This window comes from Amblyomma maculatum, chromosome 5 (genome assembly GCF_055883805.1).
Source record: "Amblyomma maculatum isolate TAMU_Amacu chromosome 5, ASM5588380v1, whole genome shotgun sequence".
In the NCBI taxonomy this organism is placed as follows: domain Eukaryota; kingdom Metazoa; phylum Arthropoda; class Arachnida; order Ixodida; family Ixodidae; genus Amblyomma; species Amblyomma maculatum.
In genome coordinates, this window is record NC_139348.1 from 36,284,272 (window position 1) to 36,305,774 (window position 21,503).

The 21,503-nt window shown below is 46.0% G+C and overlaps 1 protein-coding gene and 1 long non-coding RNA gene across 2 annotated transcripts; both read right to left on the bottom strand.

The window, feature by feature from the left end:
- Positions 1–396: 396 nt before the first annotated feature.
- Positions 397–2,334, bottom strand: LOC146188024 (uncharacterized; the record flags this gene model as incomplete). Its single annotated transcript, XM_084604976.1, has 1 exon — positions 397–2,334. A coding segment is annotated over exon 1 (1,677 nt), but the record flags the coding sequence as incomplete, so codon positions are not given.
- Positions 2,335–13,329: 10,995 nt separating this feature from the next.
- On the bottom strand, positions 13,330–21,490 carry LOC146188025 (uncharacterized). Its single transcript, XR_014707478.1, has 3 exons — positions 21,304–21,490; positions 20,458–20,565; positions 13,330–13,515 (listed from the first exon to the last, which is right to left on the bottom strand). It is a non-coding gene; the product is annotated as an uncharacterized LOC146188025 (long non-coding RNA).
- Between the last annotated feature and the right edge of the window lie 13 nt (positions 21,491–21,503).

The window sequence follows — 21,503 nt, forward strand, 5'->3', positions numbered from 1 at the left end:
GCTTGCAACATAAAGCGCATATAGGAGCGGTGAGAGTGGGCAGCCCTGTTTGAGGCCCCTCGTAACGGGCACGGGCTCCGAGCGGGCGCCACCAAAGCAGGCCACAACCGTGTTCTCGGAGTACAGCCGGCGCAGTAGATTTATCCACACCGGTGGCATTTCCAACTCTCCCAGACGATGGAACAATGGCTCATGGGGGACGCTATCGTATGCCTTGGCGACGTCCAGGAAGCAGCCCACCAGGCCCCGAGCTTCTTTTCGAGCAATTTCCATCGTCTGGCTAAGCACAAAGAGGTTGTCCTCTAGGCGTCGTCCTGGGCGGAATCCATTCTGAAGTTCAGTAAGCACACTCGCATTCTCTGCCCATCCACTCATCCACCCTTTCAAAATGTGGGCGGACAGCCGGTAGAGTACGCTCGTTACGGTGAGCGGTCGGTAGTCTCGCAAGAGCCCCGCATCGCCTCCTTTCTTTGGTACGAGGCTAACTCTGCCACACTGCCAGCCCGACGGGATCGGGTCGCCATCTATTATTCCGGTGAATATGGATGCCAGGATATCCCGCGCAGCATCGCCGAAACACTTAACCACACCTGCCGGGATGCCGTCGAGTCCCTGCGCGGTGTGCGCTCCAATGCGTAATATAGCGCGGTCTAAGGCCGCTCGCGTGACCTTCCACCCAGGCTCGGATCCTCCTTTGGGCTCGTTGGGGGCCGGCTGGGCTGAGCGTTCGTGGCGTGTCATAGGGTCCAGAGGCAGGGGGGATTCGTATGTCTGCGACATGTGTCGTGTGAGGTGTTGTGACATATCGTTGACAGGTTGACCAGTACTTTCGTCCCTGATTGTCGGGGCAGTGTCTCTTTTGTCGAGTGATGTCACGTAAGACCAGAACTTTCTGGTACCACTGCGACCTGCGCTTGTGATGGCTCTGATCTGCTCGTGGTCATATTGGGCTATCTTGCGCTGGACCATCTCCTGCATGGCATGCTTGCACTGCAGGTACACACTCCATGCTCGTTGGCACTCTTCATCCGATCCGCTTTTCACAGCATGACGGTGAAGTCGGTTAGCCTCGCGACGCGTCTTCAGCGCCGCCTGCACCTCACAGTCCCACCAGCCTTTGCGTCGCACGCCTCGCCGAGAATTTGTCCGCACTTCGTGCTTCTGCATCACACGACGCAGCTCCCCGACGAACTCCTCGTACCTAGTGGCCTGATTGCACTGCAGACTGTGCTCGAATTCCGCCGCGACAAGCTCGTAAGCTCTCACAGGCAGGTATCGCCGGGCCGGTTCCCGATTCTCTCTACGTGCACCTCGCCAGACGGAGTATGTGAGCGTGATCTTCAGGCGGTTGTGGTCGCTGCCTGCACTGAAGGTGCCCTCCTCGTCAATATGGATTCGGTGCACGCGTCGGGAGAGGTCGCCGGACGCGAGGGCATAGTCAATGCAACTGCGGCTGCTCCTTGCACACCATGTGAACTCCCCTTCACAGTCCGGGCGGAGGTTTAATACCTCAAGGGAGAGTGCATTGGCTGTTTGCAGCAGGAGCTCGCCATTGAAATCTTGGTAGCCGTCTAGCGGCTGGATGTGTCCATTGAAGTCCCCTATCACCAGCACTTCCTTGGAGCCCGCCCAGCGTCTCACCTCGGTCGCGACACATTGCATGACACTGGCGTTGCCTTCGTGGTAGCTGCCTGTCACTGTCAGATAGACGACGCCCACAACAAGTGGCACACCCATGAGGACTCCGCTGATCCATAGATGCTCACTACACTCACAGGGTATTTCTTGCCATGATGTGCCTTGCCGACATAGGAAGCCGATTCCGCCACCTTTGCGGCCTTCTCCGCTGCGGTTGCGCCCTATCCAGTGCCAGTGAGGATGGATCGGCGGTGCCTCTAGATCGCGTAGGTGCGTCTCAGCAACCGCGAACAATGATACATTCTCTGCATCTAGGTTCCTGTATAGCTCCTCCCACTTGCGCAGCTGTCTCGCGCCGTGCATATTCAGGAACCCTACATTCACCTCAGTTTTCTTCCGACCATGTTGGCGGCGGCGGTGGCGCCGAGGGTGCATTCCTTCGTACTGGCCTATAGGGCGTTTCGGGGCACCTGTAGCGCCATGTGGCGACTGACCATCTCGGCCACTATGTGGTAGAGGTCGCGGCCTATTCCGGCGTCCATTTGGTGGGCTTGGGACCCGGACTGATGGGCGAGCGTCGGATAATACTGGTTCTGCAGCACACTCTGTGTCGGCCCAGGTCCATAAAGCCGAGGATCGGGCCACACTGGCATTGGCGGAAAAGGTAGCTGGGGTGCAGGTGGTGTCAGATATGCTGGTCCGTCCCGATTTGTGGACTCACCCGGACAACAGCGCTCCAAGCGGGCGCCGCCGGAAATCATCCTCATTGGGACCCTCCCCTAGCCCGCGCTTGCCACACTAGCCAGTATATTTCTAGGCACTATACTAGAGTCCCTAGAAGTATTTGCTAGTCTGCCGTCCGAGCGGGGTTCCCTATGGAACCGGTTGGCCGCTTCCCGGATGAAAGCGCAGGGGGCGCTGTACGCATTCGGAGCGTGGTCGCGTTGTGTACGTGGTGCTGTGGCGGTTGTGCCGTACTGCGAATCTGCGCCGCGCTGATCCGTTGGTGCCGTGACAAGGCTCGTGCACCACGTGCACTTCTTTTCGCTCGCGAGCCGGAATGCGCGCAAATTAGCTAGCATGTGTGCAAGTGTGCCTTTTTATGGATATGTGATCGCGTCATGTCCAGAAAACGGGGTAAGCGTGATAGCACGTGTTTCTTGCCGGGGTGCAAGACCGGGTAGCGCTCGTGCAAGGTGAAATGTTCTCTCTTCAAGACACTGAAAGACGCAGGGAAGAGGCAAGAGTGGGAGCGCAACATCAAGCGCGGCTGCAAAGGCAATAACATTGTTTATTGTCTAAGCTAGGGCATAAAGGTATATGCAAAACGAAAATTAAAAGGCGTAATAAATGAAAGAAAATAGACTGGCTGTGTTCTAATAAAATTCAAGAGAAAACGATGATAAGGCCCTTGCGTGCAAGCAATGTACGAAGATGGCTTGCTCGGTGAAAGGCCCACTGCCGTCAGGTGCCGATATTGTCGGCTTCAGTGGCGGGCAAACCCACAAGTGGTGAATATCTTGCTCATTATTTTTCGAGTTGCAGACAGGAAATCCTGGACGTTGATATAAATATCGGCATATATAAATATCGGATGATCCGGATCGGGGTTGCCCTCACTTTACTGTAACACGAATAAGCTAGTGTCGACGTTTGTGAGCAAGACTTCAAACCCTGCTTTATTGAGCGAAGTTTTAAGACAGGTAAAGGTAATTGAGATTCCACGGGATGTTACGCAACTCAAGAAGGATGCCATCTCAACGCTGTTTCCTGACACTCCAAAATACTTGTTGAGACCCCTGCCTCTCAAGAGAAAGGAGCGCAACTTGTACGAGCAAAAACAGGAGGGAGACCTGCAGAGAAAGAAAAAAAGTGCACTGATCCTGAAGCATCAGTGGAGCCAGTTGAAGAATACAGCGGTGGTGGATCGTGTGACGTGAGCCTGCTCCAGGAATGCAGAAAGCTGCATGCCACCACCACTGGGGACAAATGTCGATCTTTCTGATGTTGAACAATGAACATTCGCATAGTGCCACTCAAGCGAGGACGAATCTCCGGAGGCAATTGCCATCGGCGAGTTCTGTTCCATCGCAGTGGTTAAGCTGCCATGAATGCTGCTGTGTGCATTCGAGGAAACAAAGTCAAGGAGATAGCTGTAAAGTCGACAGAAGAGGTAATTAATCTTATTCAGGACATTCCGAAACTCAGCTTGTGTCCTGGCAGCGGATTGAAGCCTATTACCAAGACCTTTCCCACCTACAAGGGGCGTTGCAATTAATTTGCGACGAACTGTACCATTATTTCTGATGCAACATGCATATAGCCTGCAAATACTTGCGAAAGTTAACTCAGAACACCCTGTCAAGAAGAAGAAAAAATTAAGAAACAGACTTCTATGTCTCGAGCAGTTTGTCGTACGAAGGACAAGGTGGCAAAGCTGGTAAAAGCTCTCGGTGAAATGAAAAAATGAAAATGAACACCTTCAAGGACAGAGTTTGAAAGAAGTGTTAGTGCCCTTCCTCTCAACTAACAGCTGGCTGTTAAAATATGTTTTAGAGGTTGCAAAACGGAAGTCAACAAAAGTGATGGCATATTCTGATGAGTGGCTACTAGGCTTCCTAAGTACCAAAGAATGCCTATCAGCAGTTTGCCTGAAGCGCGGTGCGATTTGAAGGGCTCGGGTCCCCATCTTGCGTGCTTTAATTGTGCATGCATCCGAAAGTTTCTAGTTCTACATACGTGTTATAATTTAGCTAAACGTCCGAAGAAGTTAAGATGAAACTATAGCGTGAATGAAAACGCCGGCGACAGCGCTCTGTTGCTCGCACACATGGTCCTTGGAGCCTAGAATGTGCGTCTAGTATAGCTCTCCATGCAAGCGCAATTGTTTGCACAAAATCCTCAGAAGTCTTCATTACAATACGGCACGGCGGTAGCTTCAGCAGGATAATAGCGTATAAAAAGCAGCTTCGTTTCTACATCGGCTCAGGGGCATGCGCGCAAAACTTCGCTCACTAAAAAAAAAAAAAAAAAAAAAGAAAAAAAAAAGTCGCATCCGTGGTTATGCCAACAACTCGGCTGCGAATTCAATATTACGACTAAACTGAAATCAAAGACTAAAGAGCGGCATCGCATGTACAAGGCACCTGACAATGAGCATGCAGCGAATGCATTTCGAAGCACACGGGCGCGCGCGTCGTCTGCTCCGTCAGCAGTGGCGCACTCCGGTTCACCGCAGCGCCACCGCGGCGATCATTCAGCGGCAGCCCCCGCCGCGGCCGGCGGACGACAGACTAGCAATATTTCTAGGGACCCTAACTATACTCTATACTGACTATACTTTGGACGCTTTGGATGAAACCATAGAGTTAATACAAAGACTATGGAGTCACGCCCGTGGCAGCAGCCGATCCCACCATGGAGGAAGTTTTTTTTCTTCCTTCATGCCCTGAGGGCCATAAAGTAATGAATTTAAAGGGGAAAAAGGCTATACTTAAAGTGCCACCTATCTTCCCTGAAGGCGTTACTGGCCAGTACCCAGAAATTTATCGGCACAGGCGCAGGATCAAAAAGAATATGCACAAGATAGAAAGCAGAAATGTACTGTTCATTGATGTGAACTTCAAACTAGTGGTAATACTTGAGCGCATCAAAGTTGTAAAGTCCACCTTTCAATCTTACAAAACAGTATAAATCTCTTAGTTAAACGATCTTCAATTATGAAGTGTAGAAGGCAGCATTCCATTTGCTGCTATTGAACCCTTTGGCTGGTTTTGCCGTACAGGTGCTGCGGCTGCATGCCGTCCCGCGGCGTTTTTGCAGTACGGGTATTGCGCTAAACGCATAGCGTTTGAAATAGTTCGACACTGGAGGTGATTTTTTTTTTTTTTCCGGAATATTCGACAGTCAAAGAGTTAAGTGAGGAAGCTAGAATTCTATTATTAAAAGAGAGTCTAGAATCTTGCTCCAAGACAATGTGATTGCTCCGAAACTCTAGTTTTATTGCTTCAAAGCTGCTCCGAAGTTACTTTATTACTGGTCCCTGAGCTGTTCTAAAATGCTTGAGCCTGCTTCCACCTGTGTAAATATGATTACTTTCTTCCTCTGTACGGCGCTTCAACCAAGAAAAAGCTCGGTTATAATTTCTTTTCCGTGTTTTTTTTGTTTGTGTGACTAAACTATTTAAACTAATATTCTGCCTTAAGGTCTGAACCAACTTAATAATCTCCTTAATAATAAGCGAAGCATATAAGCAGAAGGAGCGATCACTTTCACTTTGACATTAGATGTTGCAGAAAGTCAAGTTCATCATGGTTGACAGCAAAGTCTTATTCATTGTAATTTATGGCTGTATCAATACTTGTGCATGTTACTTTTGGAATGAGGTCTTTGAGATTGAGATAGATGTGGTCAGAGGTAGGGAGATGAACACAGCACTGACTGTCAACTGAGGTTTGTTGGAGAACAGAGGAATTTATGCACATTTTCATAACATGTGACTCAGCCGAAGTCAAAACGTCATATACATGTATACCAGTTTTCTCTCCTAACAAAGCATTGACAAAAAAAAAAAAGTAACAATAAACAAGAAATCACAAAAATCCAAAACGCAAGTGAAGTAGTATACATCATGAGCAAGCACATGCCTCACCGCTAAACATTCGATGAAGACAAATGAAAAAGCCAGGTTGAGCTGTATATGGGCTTCTGTTGTCAAAATGTAAAGTATGAATGAGCAGGATTAAGTCGTGTCGTTAGCCTTAAAAACCACCAGATATAGAACCGAAAACTGCCATACAAGAAAAGATATAACATACTAAGCGTTTTGAGTAAGCCTACGCTACTTACAGGATCTCAAGTTCTTTTTCACTGAGCATTATCGAAGGTGCACTGACGCACAAGCCTTTTTTCTGTTTGATGACTCTTGCCTCCAGAATCTCTCTTGTAATCTGCTTGTTGCTTCTACCAATAATGTTTGTTTTGTGAAGCCCAGTGCTTAAAGTCTGGCTCAATCGGAAGGGGTCTGTAGTGATTCGAGCATTGGTGGAAAGGGAAATAAAGAGAGAAAGTGGCTGGTTGCTTGTTTTGCAAATCGTTTTATACAAAGGGGAGAAACCATTACTTTTCTCCATCTCTGGTTTTTATTAATACTCAATGTGAAACTGTTGAAACGGTAGAGAAAAAATCTTCCAATTACACCACTGACAAGAACAAAACAATGGTTACCTGGTTTGTATTCTTACAGTCCTCATGCTTGAATTCAAGCTTGTGGGGACCTCGGACCCCTCTTAAATATTATGGGGGGGGGGGGGGTCTCTGACACACCCCCTGGCTTTAAGCCCTGTAGAAGCCAGGGCATACAACCTGTGCACCTGCTGCAGTGCAAAGCAACGTTTCCTTCGCAGATGTTTCTTTTTTGCAAGTTTTTCATAGGTATAATTGTGTTCTCAGAGCCGTTCATTGAGGCATCTACCCATTTGTCCAATGTAACGTTTCCCACAGCTTAATGGGATCTCGTACACCACACCTGTGCTGCAGGGTACAAATAAAGTCTGGTGTTCTATGCTGCATGCACGTCGCTGCACACCACAAGTTTGAGTGATCCTACAAAGCTTCGATAACTTTTCCGAAGCTGTAAAAACTACTTCGATATTTACTTTTTTGCCTATTCGTTTCAAATCATGCGATATGTTGTGCAGATAGGGTATTGCAACCAGATTTTGTTGTTGTATTCTGTCCACTGTGTTAGGCATAGCTTCCTTGCTGTTTGTTTTCATTTTTTTATAGGTTCCTTCAGCAACTGAGATGACACCATGTTCCGGATAGCCGGCTTCTTGCAACCTGTCAATTTGATGAATGAAGCTGCTTTCCAGGCATTTTCGAGATTATCTCATTCTTCTTTTGACACCTCTTCCTTTCTTCTGTCACTAAATCTCATGTCAAACGTAAAATGGGAACAAATTTTCTCACAATCCCGGCACATTTCATTTTCCTCACTTTTGTTTCCCGACCTGGTGGGCTTGACTAGTCTTGCATCAGCTGACGGACTGGTTGGCCTTGGTGACCCGTACTCAGGACATTCTCGGTGCCTAATACTCCGTGTCATTAAAGTTTCTTCCTCCTTCTCCCAGTGCATTTCTTTACCGTTTCCACCTAAAGCATCTTGTCCCAACTATATCTCTCATTTGCATTAACCTAGAACACTGCTTTTCCTTTGCACCATTGCCATTCAGTCCCCCATTTATCTTGACTCTCCTCCTTTTAATTGGTGTACCTGGCTGGAGTCCTCCATGTCGAAGTGACAGATGGCCCTGGTTCTACAAGTTGCAAACCTCTTTGGCACTCATTTTTGTAGCCAAATAAAGTTTATTACTACTACTTCTACTAGGTCTTGAAGTACAGTTTAAAGAGTTGAGGAAAGGTCTACAGGGACCAGCATAGCTGAAAGCGAAACTTAAAAAACACAATGAGACCTTAAACGTGGGTCATTTTATTTTGCAGTTCATAACTTATATTTTGGATAGTTCCAAAGAAGCTCTGAATGGTCGCGTTTGATCGTGCTTCTCTACCTTAACATTTCTAACTGAAGGTATGAATGCATTCTAGAAAAGAAAGCAAAAGCCTTCAGGGCTAGGCTTTTTTTGTGCTTCTAAGTGTTGCAATTTTTTAGAAAAATTTGGCATTGGCAGAACAGCCAAGTTGAGTATTAAATTTGGGTAAAATGAATTCTGCTTTAACCATACACTCTAAAATTGCCCAGTACTCTTGCTGAATTTTGGGGGTGCTATTAAAATCACTTGTTTTAACATTTCAAAAGCCTTTTTCTGTTTCTTCTTTGGCTGCATATACTGCAGCTAAGTCTCTTGATTTTAAGCGAGTATCTCAATTTTAAGGCACTTTTGATGACTCAGCACTCGCGCCTTTTCCTTTCTTAGAAATTTTTGCCTCAAATTCAAGTTATTTATTTCATACAAAGAGGAAGCAGTCACAGTTAAGCAATTGCTGTAAGTGTCTTGATGAGCTGGCCCATCAGGTGATGAGGAATGCTTTGTATATACTGATTCACTAAATGAGAAGCATGGGCATGTTCAACTCAAATAAAATTAGTTACCTTTTCTTAATCTTCAAAAGGCATTTGATACAGTGACCCTTAAGATTTTAACTACCAAACTGAACTACTTAATTGTCTTCTGCTGTCCATTTATTGCTATTCTTATGAATTTTTGCATCAGATTAAACAACCAAATCAAACCTGGTGATAATGTATCAGTAAAGGGGGTTGTAAAGGGTGGGGTTTATTCCATCTCCCATACTTTTTTCCTTAATTTAATAGCACAAGACTCAAAATTTAAACTTCCACGAGTTTGTCCTTCTAGAATGAACAAATTATGTCACTAAGTGTTCTGACAATGCAATTTCAGTGAATAAGAATCTGTTGGCACCATGCAGGGGGTCATGTCGACGCCCATGTCAGTATCTATATCAGTGTAAACTTTCCCAAAACATAATTCTGTTGGCGTATTTAACGCAAGAAATTTTTATGCGCGGGCTAAATTGAAACCACTGTGATGATCGAGCGCGTACCTGGCCATAACCTTCTCTATTTTTTCGACCTGGCTCTCTTATGAGCCCGTTTCATATGTGCGGGTATACCTTGCTCTCGAAGCTTGCCGTCCCTCCTGTGCGCTAAGAAGGAGCAAGTGACAACTTCGGAGCAGTACGCTGCCATCTACGCTACCTGCTCGGGTAGTTCCGGCCGTACACAGGCGAAACCGAAACTATACAGCGGGTGAGCGAAAATCGCCACGCTAGTCATGCATGCTGAATACGCGCCACGCACCGCCGCGGGTGTCACTCCTTTCATAATGTTCGGGAGCGCCCGGGAGGAATGGCTAGCGAAGCGATCGTACAACGTACACCCGTACATATATATGCCGCGCGTACTAAATTATCCTCGACCGAGAGGTTTTGTTTTCTGCCATACTCGGCCTAAATTCGTGTGCTAAAAGCGGGGACGATGGTGGTTCCAAAATTTAAAAGACTGATATAGATATTATAATTGCGACCTCAGCAAACCTATAGCTGTTAGTAAATGAGGCGCTAGTGCGCATGACTAGTTAAAAAGTATTGTCAGTTATATACCAGCGCCTGCTTAATTAATTGTTATCGCACCGCATACACGGGCACAATTAAAAGCCTCCAGCCAAACCAACACGTGAAACTGCATGTTAATTCTGCAATGCCCGCAGTCCCGGCATAGTTTCTTTTTTCACGACTCGCACCCGCAGCAGCGGAGGCTGCAACGAATTGCATGCCGCCCGTAAGCGTGTACGTGGCGTCGATCGGCATTGCAGTGCACCGCTGTGATCATTTAAGAGCCAACAGATCCCGTACGTCTTTGTTGGCCAGCGTGTATAAACGAACTGTCTGGCGACTCGAGCAGGGTAAGCCATGCTAATTCGACCAGGAGGCGACTTCGTGGCAGGAATTGCATGGTTGCGATTTTATAGGAAGTCGAGATTGAATTGCGATGTCCCAGGGGAAGCTAGGTGGAACGGGACTGCATGGCCGTGCCACAAAAACGTAGCAGCCGCGGGCAAAACCAAGCACCCAACAACGCAACAGTGTCTTCTCCCTCCCCCGCTGTGCTGGTGCAGTTGACGTACTCGACTTCTGTGTCCAAGGGTGTGGGATTCAATCCTGACTGGGGTGACTGCTTTTCAATGGGAGCGAATACTAACAAGGCGCCCGCGTGTACTGCGCGGTAAGGTAAAAACCCAGCCAGATGGTCGAAATTCTCGGAGCCTTCCACTATATATACGGCGTATCTCACAGCCTGATCGAGTTGCTTCGGGACCTCATAAACCAAACCAAACCATCTTTTGCAGTGCAGTTTAATTCGTCCCCCACGTACCCACCTCGCATACACAGCATATGTAACGCGACTCATTCGAACATTTGACCTCGAGAGCTATTATTCGAACTGAAGTGGAAGCGCGAATTTTCATGTGGCACTTGATCTCAGTGCGTGGTTATGCATATGTTTGTTGTGAACATAAAATATGGAAAAAGAAGTAAATTTTTTTACCATATATTTTGCGCGGCCGGATTTACAAGAAATGGTACATCCAGCAGCCAAATGACCCTGTTGTTTAAATTATTCCATGGTCGTCTCTAACAAATCCAATGCGTAAGATATGCATCAGAGTGCATCGCCGAACTTTCTTCCTCTGATGTGCTCTTTATTAGCTTCGCTGGTTACGCGACTGCCATAGGGCTGCGCTGTAAACTGAACTCGATAAAATATTTTAATTATGTGCTCAATTAGTAGAGCTGGGCTTACCTGCTTAGTACAATAATCAGCGAAAATTGATGTCCATTAGCAACCAAACTGGAAAGAGGGTTGAATCCGTGCCGCGGAGGGCGTGGCGTCGCTGGGAGAATCGACGGCGACGATGCGCCGGCCGACAGCTTCCAGTCGATGACCAGATGCATAGCAGGCTCGGTCTGTAGAGGTGAGCACTGCACAAGTGCTGCCGATATTTTACGTCGCAGTCGACAAGGAAGAAGTGAAAGGGATGAAGTTGACTTACGTTGCACTCTCTCCAGGCGTTTTAATTGAGCAGTGGCTCGTTCATGTTTGGTGTCAGCGCTGCATTTTCCTTTTTAGTATCAATCAAGCAGCTCGATCAGAACACTGTTAATTGTGCTTGAGGGAGTATGTATGACAAACTCTAAGTGACGACTAGATATATCAAATTTTCTTTATTAAAAATAGTAGTTGGCAGGGCTCTTACCTGCAGGTATACGTAAAGCCTGATAGCATCTGGTTTAAGCACCCTTCCATATATATTTCATGGAAATCAGGTTAAGCCTAGCTGAGTCCACTTAGAAAGGTACCCTCTCGCAAAACGTGGCTTGCCAGTGCGAAAGCACGAAGGTGCTGTATAGAAACTAGCAGATGTCGTCCTTGCATGATGGAAACTGGCAGCTTGAAATATGAAATCTATGTGTGCCAGGAGGAATTCTATGTAATATTAAGCATTGCAATACTTTGCTTGAAAGCATATGCTTTTTTTTTTTGCTCATTAGTTTCATTCACAGTGCACATGGGGTGTCCACTCAGAGACATCTACTCTATTTTCCTTTTCCAAAAGCTTGCTTTGTCCCTGACAGAGTACTGCCAAATGTTTCACTTTTTTAGGCTAAGAAATTTCTCACTGCAAAATTGGAAAGTGTACCAAGCAATTAAGTAAGGCAACAATGCTATGCTTCAGAATACTCAGGCTACTAGAGGCATTAAGCTGAAGGTTTCATCATTAAAATCTTGTCAAACATGAGGATAGTCCGAAACTGAATTGATAAACTACTGAAGTTAATACTGCATTTATGGTTCCAAAAATGGCTGGGATCACACGTGCATGCTGATGGTACAGTGTTGCAACTTTTGCTGCTATACGTACCTTAATACTATTTCTCAATCTTTTGGAACGCTTTCATATTGACAATGCTATTTTTTTAACTGCTGATTTTACTTACAATTACTGTGCCTAAAGGTTAAAGGTGTGGGAAAGGTTATACCAGAAACTGAAATACACCTAAATTGAGCAAATGCAACAAATATTTCGGGGGCACTTCTGCACCGCTGTTAAGGAAAACATGCCACAGCATTTACGACTCCTGTATCCTCATCCCTGTACATTTAGTTGGCTACTTGTTGACTCACCAATCTTAGTTTGCGCTTTTATCACACATACCAATTTGTAAGTTTACTAATTATCACATGATGTGAATGAACTCGCAACTCACACATCTGACTTGGGATTCTGAAAGGCAATGAGTTTTTCTCATGCCAAAAGAGCTGCTTGAGTAGGCAGCTGGACCATACCATGGTCCCCACATCACCCAGACCAATCCATCAGGTCATACCATCTGCCAGTCATCCTTGTCGCTCAAAATGCCTTTTTTGGTAAATATGACCTTTTAATGCAATCACATTAAATTAGGTGAGGGCTTCAACTATTGTTACATGGTAAGAATTACTGCACACGCTTTTGTTTATGCCCTTTTAGTATGCTGCCTCACCATCCCAGTAGCATAGAGGCACAGCAATAGGGTATTGAGAGGGTATCCAAGGTTAGAATCTCATTGCTACAAGCATGTCACCTCGCTATTGAACACAATTCACTTTGAAGGGCCAAGATTACAATATTTTAGTAAAGTGATTAGCACTGCCAAATGTTTGAGCATTACATGAGGTGACAGTATGGGTGTATCCCACAGACAAGGACATTGCAAGTAAGTTGCTGCTCATTAGCAAAATATTGAATTAAGCCACTCTTCTGCAATTCAACAAACACCGCCCACTTTGCCTTTCCATCACCAGGCCCCGTCTGCAGTTCCAAGCATCTTCATTGGGCTTACCACTAAATATTGTCTACGAAACATATCTGTGAACTTTTCTTACTTCACTGGTTTTGCAGATTATTTCCTGTCTCAAAAGGAATAACAGAAATACATGTGGCTCTATGACACATACAGTAAAATACTTACCTTTCTAGGTAGGCTACAAAAGGGAAGTAATGCAGAAGGTAGGCAGTCTAAACATAAATGTGTGTGTCAACATGGTGTTTTGGCACTGGAGTGTTTATTACTCCAATCATGTGCGTTATTAATGAATGAAAAGGCACATAGGTAGGAATACTTTATTTTGACACAGAAGCTATGGCCAACGTGTGTAAGTGAAGTGCAGACTTGTGAGTACACTGTTGAGCCAGTAGCACAGGGAGCAGTCAACTTGGACCAGGGAATGCCATGCTTTGAAAGGTGGGCAGCTGTTGTGATCTCTCGACTAGCATCAGTCACGTGCAGGATCGGCTGTCATGGGGAGAAAAAACAAAAGTATGCAAGCTCAGAACAATAACAAAACACTCAGAGAAATTCAGAGACGTACTAAATTTAAATAAAAAGATAAAAGGCCTGCAGACTATGCAGCAGCTCATATATTCTAATAGTGGATTTGCATATGGTCACTACACCCTCAAAAAGAAAAAGCACAAATGCTGAATTCATGACTCGTCAAAGGAACCAGACCAAAAGAAAAGCGTGCACCATGTAGCATAGCTCAAGAATGAGAAAAGCCAAAACAGCAAAAAGGTTACCCTAAGTAAGGCCAGTACTAGTGCTCTCTGCATGCGTGCGACAATGTATCACTGCAGTGCACATGCACAGCAGAAATGGACACCGCGGGTGGTAAAGAATTGATATGAAGTTATCAACACTGGCCGCAGACATCAGAACAGACCGGTGATTGTGCTTTGGTATAACGCAAGCGTGCGGACTTTGGTAGGTTGTGAAGCATATAAATAAACGTTGAGACATCTTGAAAACCATGTGTGCACATTTTCATTTGCTGCTGCATCCAAGAAGTTTCACTTGCACTGTTCATTAGACGACATGCGTTGCTCTCGAATTGTAGCGTTTGTCGACTACACAGCATGATTCCAGAATCGCGACTAATTCAGCTGTGGACTTTTCATTTTCTAAACTTGCGAAATCCTTCCTATGGGCTGTGAAAAAGAATGAGGAACTGTTCCACCCAAATGTAGTCGCTCGCACATGAAGCAGCCACAAGTCATTTTGTGCCAAACAGTAGTTTCCATACAAGTAACAAGAAGTTCTCAAGCTATGTGACAGGATCATAGCTATTTACTTTGAGGGTGGCCACAGCAAACAGGCAACAACCACAAGATGGCCAAATCCCTCACTGAACTGCAGCACCACAACAGTTGCTACAATGCCAGCATCATAAAACCTCTGGCTGTCTTTGATATACAGTCCTCATCACAAATACACCAGCTCATGTTGTTAAGGAGGCTGTCCATGAGCATCTTACTTCTCAAAGCAGCTGAAAATATTGCAATCTGAGACCAACACTTGACTAAGTGCAGTAGCAGCACTACTAACATTCAGTGTGTTAATGGAGTATAGACACCCTGAAACAGATAAGACAAAAAATCAATTATAAATTATTTAGCGGTTGAAGATAAAAATCAGGTGATCTGTACAGAGTACTGTCTTGCATGTCGTTAACAAGCAAAATGCGACCAAGATTCGGTGCATATGCTGCTGTAAGATGAAGTACTGCCCTCGCCTAGCCCAAGCAGTGCGAGTACCTCCAGTCAAAACGCTTTCAAGTGCCATCATCCATGAGATGGTTGCCCAATAGCAATCGGAATTTTCATAATGCTGCGTTCCTTATCTTCAGCCAGCATTTTTCACTCTTCCCAATGGATGCAACCCTCCCCAAAACTCCAAACTCAAGACATCAATTCAGTCATGCAGAACTGTCAATAATGACCTGAACCACAAACCAACTTGGAGAGGTAGAAGCAGGCTTGAGCACTTTGAAGCTATAAAACTGAAGTTTTGAAGCATTCAAATTGTTTTGGAGCACGTTTCTAAAGTCAAATGATTTTATTAGCTGAATATTTTATACCTGACATACCAAAATAACCTATTTGATTCCTTTTTATTCAAGGATCAATGCATTGCTGAAAATGCAAGACTAACAGCCAAAACATGTACAGATATTTAAAATAACACAAATGACCTTAGAAACAATTTGGAACAAACTAGCAGAAAATGCAATGCTTGTTTCCATACTTGATGCCCGAACGATAAGTTCGACTAAAAACATGACTATTTCAGCCTGAGAAATGTGGACTATACCACTATGATGTGCTCAAGCACCACTGGACTAGTTCGGAGTTCACATCAATAAGCAGCACATTTCCACTCCCTATCGTGTGCATATAATTTTTTTTTATCCATGCCTGTTCTGATAAAATTTCCAAGGCACTGGTCAGTAATCCCTTCAGTGCGGATAGACTGCACTCAAGGGTAGCCCTTTCCCCCTTCAGATGCCCTACTCCATGGCCTTCTGTCAGTAGCTTCTCACGTTTTCGCTTGAGCGGCACCCGAGCTTAATTTTAACACGTTAATGATGGGCCCTGCATGCCTGCCGAACACTTGTGACATTTCTAATGATTGACACCTTCATGGTGTCACACCCATAATACTGTATGTTTTTGTCTGACGTATGTTTGACGAGCTTATTATTAACAAAGAGGTTCAATGAAATAGATCTACGACTGCCAGAAACGAGGCTCATGCTGGTCTGGCTCATGGGATTTAACGTCCCAAAGCAACACAGGCTATGAGAGGCTCATGCTCTTCTATTTAGCAGAAAAGGAAAAATATATAAAGGCTCTGTTACGACACAGGTATGCAAACCAACAGAATGAAATTGAGGAAGCATATAATTAACTAAGAAAAAAAAAATCTGCATTGGTGATGAACGGTAATTAGTAGTGTATCTACTGTCAAATGAAAAATAACTCATTGCAAACTAGAAAAACAAAAACAAGAAACATGCCACCGTTGAGGACCGCGACCTGCACATTATGCATCCCATGCTTTACAAACTACTAGCTACAATGATGGCTGTGCAATCTTTTACTTTCAAGCTATTTATGTTGCATGTATCCCAACATAGACAGCGTTCACCAGTGCTCAACTAAACCGCAGCAACAGACGTGGGAATGCCCTGTAAATACAGCAACAAGGTTAACAACTGGGCGAGTTGGTAATCATTCATTTTAAGCCAGCCAAAAGACTAGACACAGGGAAGCCAGCCTCATCTCGTTAGCTTCTATTCCCTGTCTCGTTTTTTGGCTGGTTTAAAATAAAATACAGCAAGTGCCAAGTAGAACATGATGTGGAGTGTGGTGTCTGAAGGGTTGTGTATGAACGAGCAGCGCCGGCGCGGCGCGCCACTGCTTGTAGTGTGCCCAACCTCCGACAGGCAGCGAGACTCACGGATTCGGGCAGTACAGCCAGTGTGACTCTTTAGTCTTCCCACGACAACTCTAAACTGTTAGAAATTCGCTGAAAAAGAATGTATTAGTTTAGGCTGTTTACAGTCTCCAAACACACCACGAAATATGTCAGCTGTATTGCATTTCGCTTCTGCTTAAGGGGGGACATGGCTCTTAAAATTATTTTCCAATTTTTGACCAAATTTGATAAAACCTGGAATTCTGATTCAGTTTCTTGCACTGATTTCAAACATGTAACCATTTTTCCAGCTGCCCAATCAGAATACCAGGTTTTATCAAATTTGTTGAAAAACGTAGGAAAAGTAGCTTGAAGAGCCATGTCCCCTTTAAAAGCAACCAGTTTGGCCATGATTTCAATTCGTGAAATCGCATTCAATTAGAATGAAAAAAAAAAAATTGTCATAGGACTTCTTGCGAGGATGCTTTAATATTTAGACACCGTGTGCAGCAAAATATAACTGATTAAAATCTCGAGGAAACGCAAAGTAGCCAATAGCGTGCGTAAGTAGCACGCCATGCCAAAACTGCCGTTCGTCAAGCGTAGGTACCACCTCCGTCAAAGAAAGAGAAAGCCAATGTTCTTCTCGATTTAATTTATCTGTGAACTGGAGGCGACGGCGGTAGACAAAAGACAAGAAGCTCAGGCGGCGTGCCCACCCTGTGGTGTGCGAGAGGTGCTGTTATATCATAGCTCACAACAGCACCGCTGAGGGCCGGCACGTGTTCTGGCTGCAATGCTCTTCACTGATTCTGCATGTAGAAGGTCCCCCCCCCCCCCCCCCCCCCTCAATTTCCTCTGTCGAGAAAGATGGCGCCGCTGCGGCAGCAAGACTATCTGTGGCTGAGGCGTCATGAGTGTTGAACACCAACCTTGAAAAAGATAGCACCTCACCAAGCGTTCGTATGTTGGCCTTTCCCAGTGGTTTGTATGAGGTTTCCAGTTCCTAGCCTCCAGTGGTATATAAAACTGACCATATGTGAAAGCGCCTTATCGCAGACCAGACTGCCTGTGCTCGCTGATAGCTGAAACAGCCTCATCTGGCGCTACTCTAATTTATTAGGCGAACTCCCCGCTGCACCACACCAGCGTAACCCGCACATGGCATTTTACGGTTTAAGACATGCAAGAGCGGTGTCTGACTGCTGCTCTTTAGTCACTGAGGGGAGTAATTTTATATATTTGTTTGTATCGTTCAATGTGGCCGGCGCGCGCCTAATTGTTTACGACACTGATTGACTATTTAAAAATTGCTCATTAAAGATTTATCTTATTTCATCGTCAAGGAGATTTCTAAACTCTATCAAGCCTTTGCGGCTATTTCAGTTATGAGACGCTCCAATCAACAGATTAAAATGAAAACCATACCCACATTTGGTTTTGAATTTTCTCATGTGGAGAAAAAAAAAAAAGTGTACATGACGCCAAAAAAAAAAACAAAAGGGCTGTGTCTCTGGAGCAATGGTCCTAAACCGGCTCAAAGTGTGAGGACGCCGTAGCAGAGGCGTCCGGATCACTTCGGCCACCTGGGATTCTTCAATGAAGCTGCCATCATCAAGTATATGCCTGCCATGCTTTCAGCTTCGACCAAAATGCCGTCTCCCAATTAGGATCAGACTAGGGTATCCCAGCTCAGTACTCGAGAGCTTTAATGACTAAGCCACCGCGGTGCCGTAATAAGTAAATAAATAAGCTAAGAAGACTAAACTTCTTTCTCGGAGCGTATCATGGTCATTTCATCCATTTCGCTGCAGCGACGCCGCGAATGTGTATTTTACTCCGACAAAGTGACTATAAAGGACATCGGCCCTCTGTGTACAAGCCCGAATCCGGCTCAGACCCGTACGTTTAAGCCCACCCCGAGTCCAGCAAAAATTTTCATGTGTCGGCCCAGACGGCCCGTGGGTTGAGCCGCACCCAGCTTTTGGGCCTGTCCATGCCCACGCAGTGTCGTGTGAAGCGCGTGCTACCTTCACCTGACACTTCTACATAAGGTTTGACGATCTTCTATTTTTTCGGTTCCTGGGGCTGCCTTTCAGTGGTTCGCTTTCTACTTTTCGATGTCTAAAAGGTAGGCAAGGCAGGCAGAGAATATAGTGGGGACCGCTTCCTTTGCTAGCAACGCTTTGCAGCATATGCCCATTTAACTCTGTCGTCCATGTTTTGGACACAAACCTGGGCTCAAAGTGCCCCTCACAAACAGTGGCAGTACAGCTCGGCCCTTTCTTGGCATGCCGGCCACCATAGCTGAAGTCGTTCGACATCTTTTCGCACCGAAGAAAGCTGACATTTTTCATTGCAGAATATGTAGCCTGTATTGCAGCGGTGAACAATGCACTTTTTTCCACATTACATTACATTACAACTTAGAATATACCATGATCGAAGAAAGGCGTGGAGCGGGGGCGTCAGCGAGAAAAACAAAATGCGCACCGATGCAAGTTGAGAACTGACTGGCAATCTTGCGGCGTCAGTTAAGTTTGCGGGCTTCGCCCAGAAGGAGATTCCGAAGGGGCGGCCAAGGTCAAGGGGCAGCTTGACGCGGGCTGATTTATGACGGTCACGCAGGCGACCGCTTCTCGGAAGTGAGCCCAGAACACACGGCAGCGGGCGACGCTGCCGGCTCTGTCCGTCCCGCGACGGAGGCAGAGCAGTGCAAGTGGAAGGCACAGCATAAGCGCAGTGGTTGTGGGTTCGGCGCTAACTGCTGTGTCTCCCGGTTCGAGTGGAGAGGGCGCGGAGGCCATAAATCCCGAAATGCGGTGTAACACGGGCCTGGGGAGAACGCGCTGTTGACATGTCTTCATGGGAAGACGCCTGTACGTCCCTTTGAATCCGCCGCCCGTGCGCAACCAACCAAGGGCAGGGATCGGAATGTTTGGGCCTGAGGTTTGCATGTGTGTGTTTTCGGAAGTGTAACCGTCGACGCCGTTTGTCTTTGCGACTGCTTGGCACCTCTTGCGTGGGAGGATTTTGGAGAGGGAGAAATCGCAGATGTATGTGTTTGTGTGCGCAACCACTCGCCGCGTAGTGCATGCTTTGTGTTTGCATTACTTCACATGCATAGGAGAGGGGTATATGTGGCACAGCGATTGGCCAGCCCATTTTGAAGGACTGCATGTTATTGGCCACAGAGTGACTAGTCGTTGATTGGTTAACGGACTAGACTCGAATTTTGAGCGCTAAGGAAGGAGCGTTGGGACAGTTGGGCTCGGAGGACGGTAGGGCTCAGACGAGGGCAGACGGTTTGTTCGAGGAGGGAGGCTAGGCTGACGGAGGTCTCAAGGGACTCCGGCCTAAAGTGTAGCAGAAGGCCAAGGTCTGATTCTGCTAGCCTCTGACCTCCGATCGTGCACCCAGTTGCAGTTAGCCCTCTATGTTTTGATATCACATCTGACGACGTTATTGTAAATAGTTTGTAAACAAGAGCAAAATAAATGTGTGCAGTCGAGAAGGGAAGTCCTCATCTCCGCACCGCAATGTGTTGCTGAGCTACGGACGCAGCGGTGGTCACCAACACCACTCGGTACGAGCGACGGCAGAAGAAACCAACCTGTGCAGGAATATCATTCATTAAAGAAGGCAGCTTTGCCAGTTTTTCACAGCGAATTGAGAAGACAATATAGCGTGGTTTGATCTTCCATCTTGCGCAAACATTTGTTTGTTTTTGGAGCTAGTCTGATTTTCTTAGTCTGAATCAACTGTTACATTGCACACTGTTTGCAATGCATTAATTGCAACTCGGAAAGAAAGGCTGCAAACTACAAGCTGGACACTGCAGCTGCAGGAATGCTTGCTTGTTTGATTCATTCATGCACTCTATGCAAACTGGGGACCTGTGCCCAAGCATGTTCCCCATGTAAAACAAATGACCAGTCGCGGTGGCACAGCAATTGTTTTGAAATTAAGTACAGGGCTCACCTTGTGGCGTTTGAGCATATGCTGTCTCCGCCTTTCATAGTCCCATTTGTTCAGCCTCAGCAACCATCAAGTACATGCTAGACTCCAAAACACATACCAGGAAGGTCCCTGCGTACCAAATATTAGACGTCAGCTTATAAGCGATCTTCACACACACAAAACAAATTGAATTTAAAACAAGTACATGTTGATGCACTTTAAGCACAAGGCGAAATCGCTTACCTCACCGTAATCAGAAAGCGGCCCTGGATACATTTGACCGTGCGCAGTCATAAAATGAGGTATGAAATCATTACACCGCGTCATAGCAACGAGGGCCACACAAAATGATAGTATGTCGCACAAATGGTTAGTACGTCGTGGTGCATCGAAACAAAAGCTTCCCACACAGGCCTGTGTGATCCTCGCCTTTCCTGCTTCTACGCGTTGTTTTGTCATGTCCTAGTACCTCCTAAAGTCCCTCTATCAGCTCAGAGACGTTACAATCATTAACTATTCACCCAGACAGGTGCGGAAAGTTTACCCAAGTTTCCCGCCCTTTTCAAGCGCACGCAAGACTGATAGTCAGGCGTGCTTTACATGACTGAGATTTTCGTGCGGTTGGCCTAATAAACGGTATTTAACCGCATGTTCCTTAGTGTCGAACTGCGTTGAGCTTTGGATTGAAACCTTCGATAATACACCTTTGGGGCGTTCGGGCCCACTGCCGGCCAAGCAGGCTCAATGGTCAACAGAACATTCGGGCGCACGGACGTTGAAAACTAAATGTAGAACTCTAGACAGTGGGCAATGACTCAATACATGCATACTGAAGTATCTTAAGAATAGAAAAAATTGCTTACGTACCGTACAACACGAGAGCACACGGCTGACACGGCGACACAGCTCTCACGCCTCCCACCATGAAAGACGACGACCAGCCATTTTGCTACTAAAAGCAACACAAAACCCACAAAACAATAGCCGGATGTGACGTTTTTCTTAAACCGGATAAGACGTCATGGGTTGCAGCAAGCATTTTGCTCCTGCAACCCGGGGCCCGATCC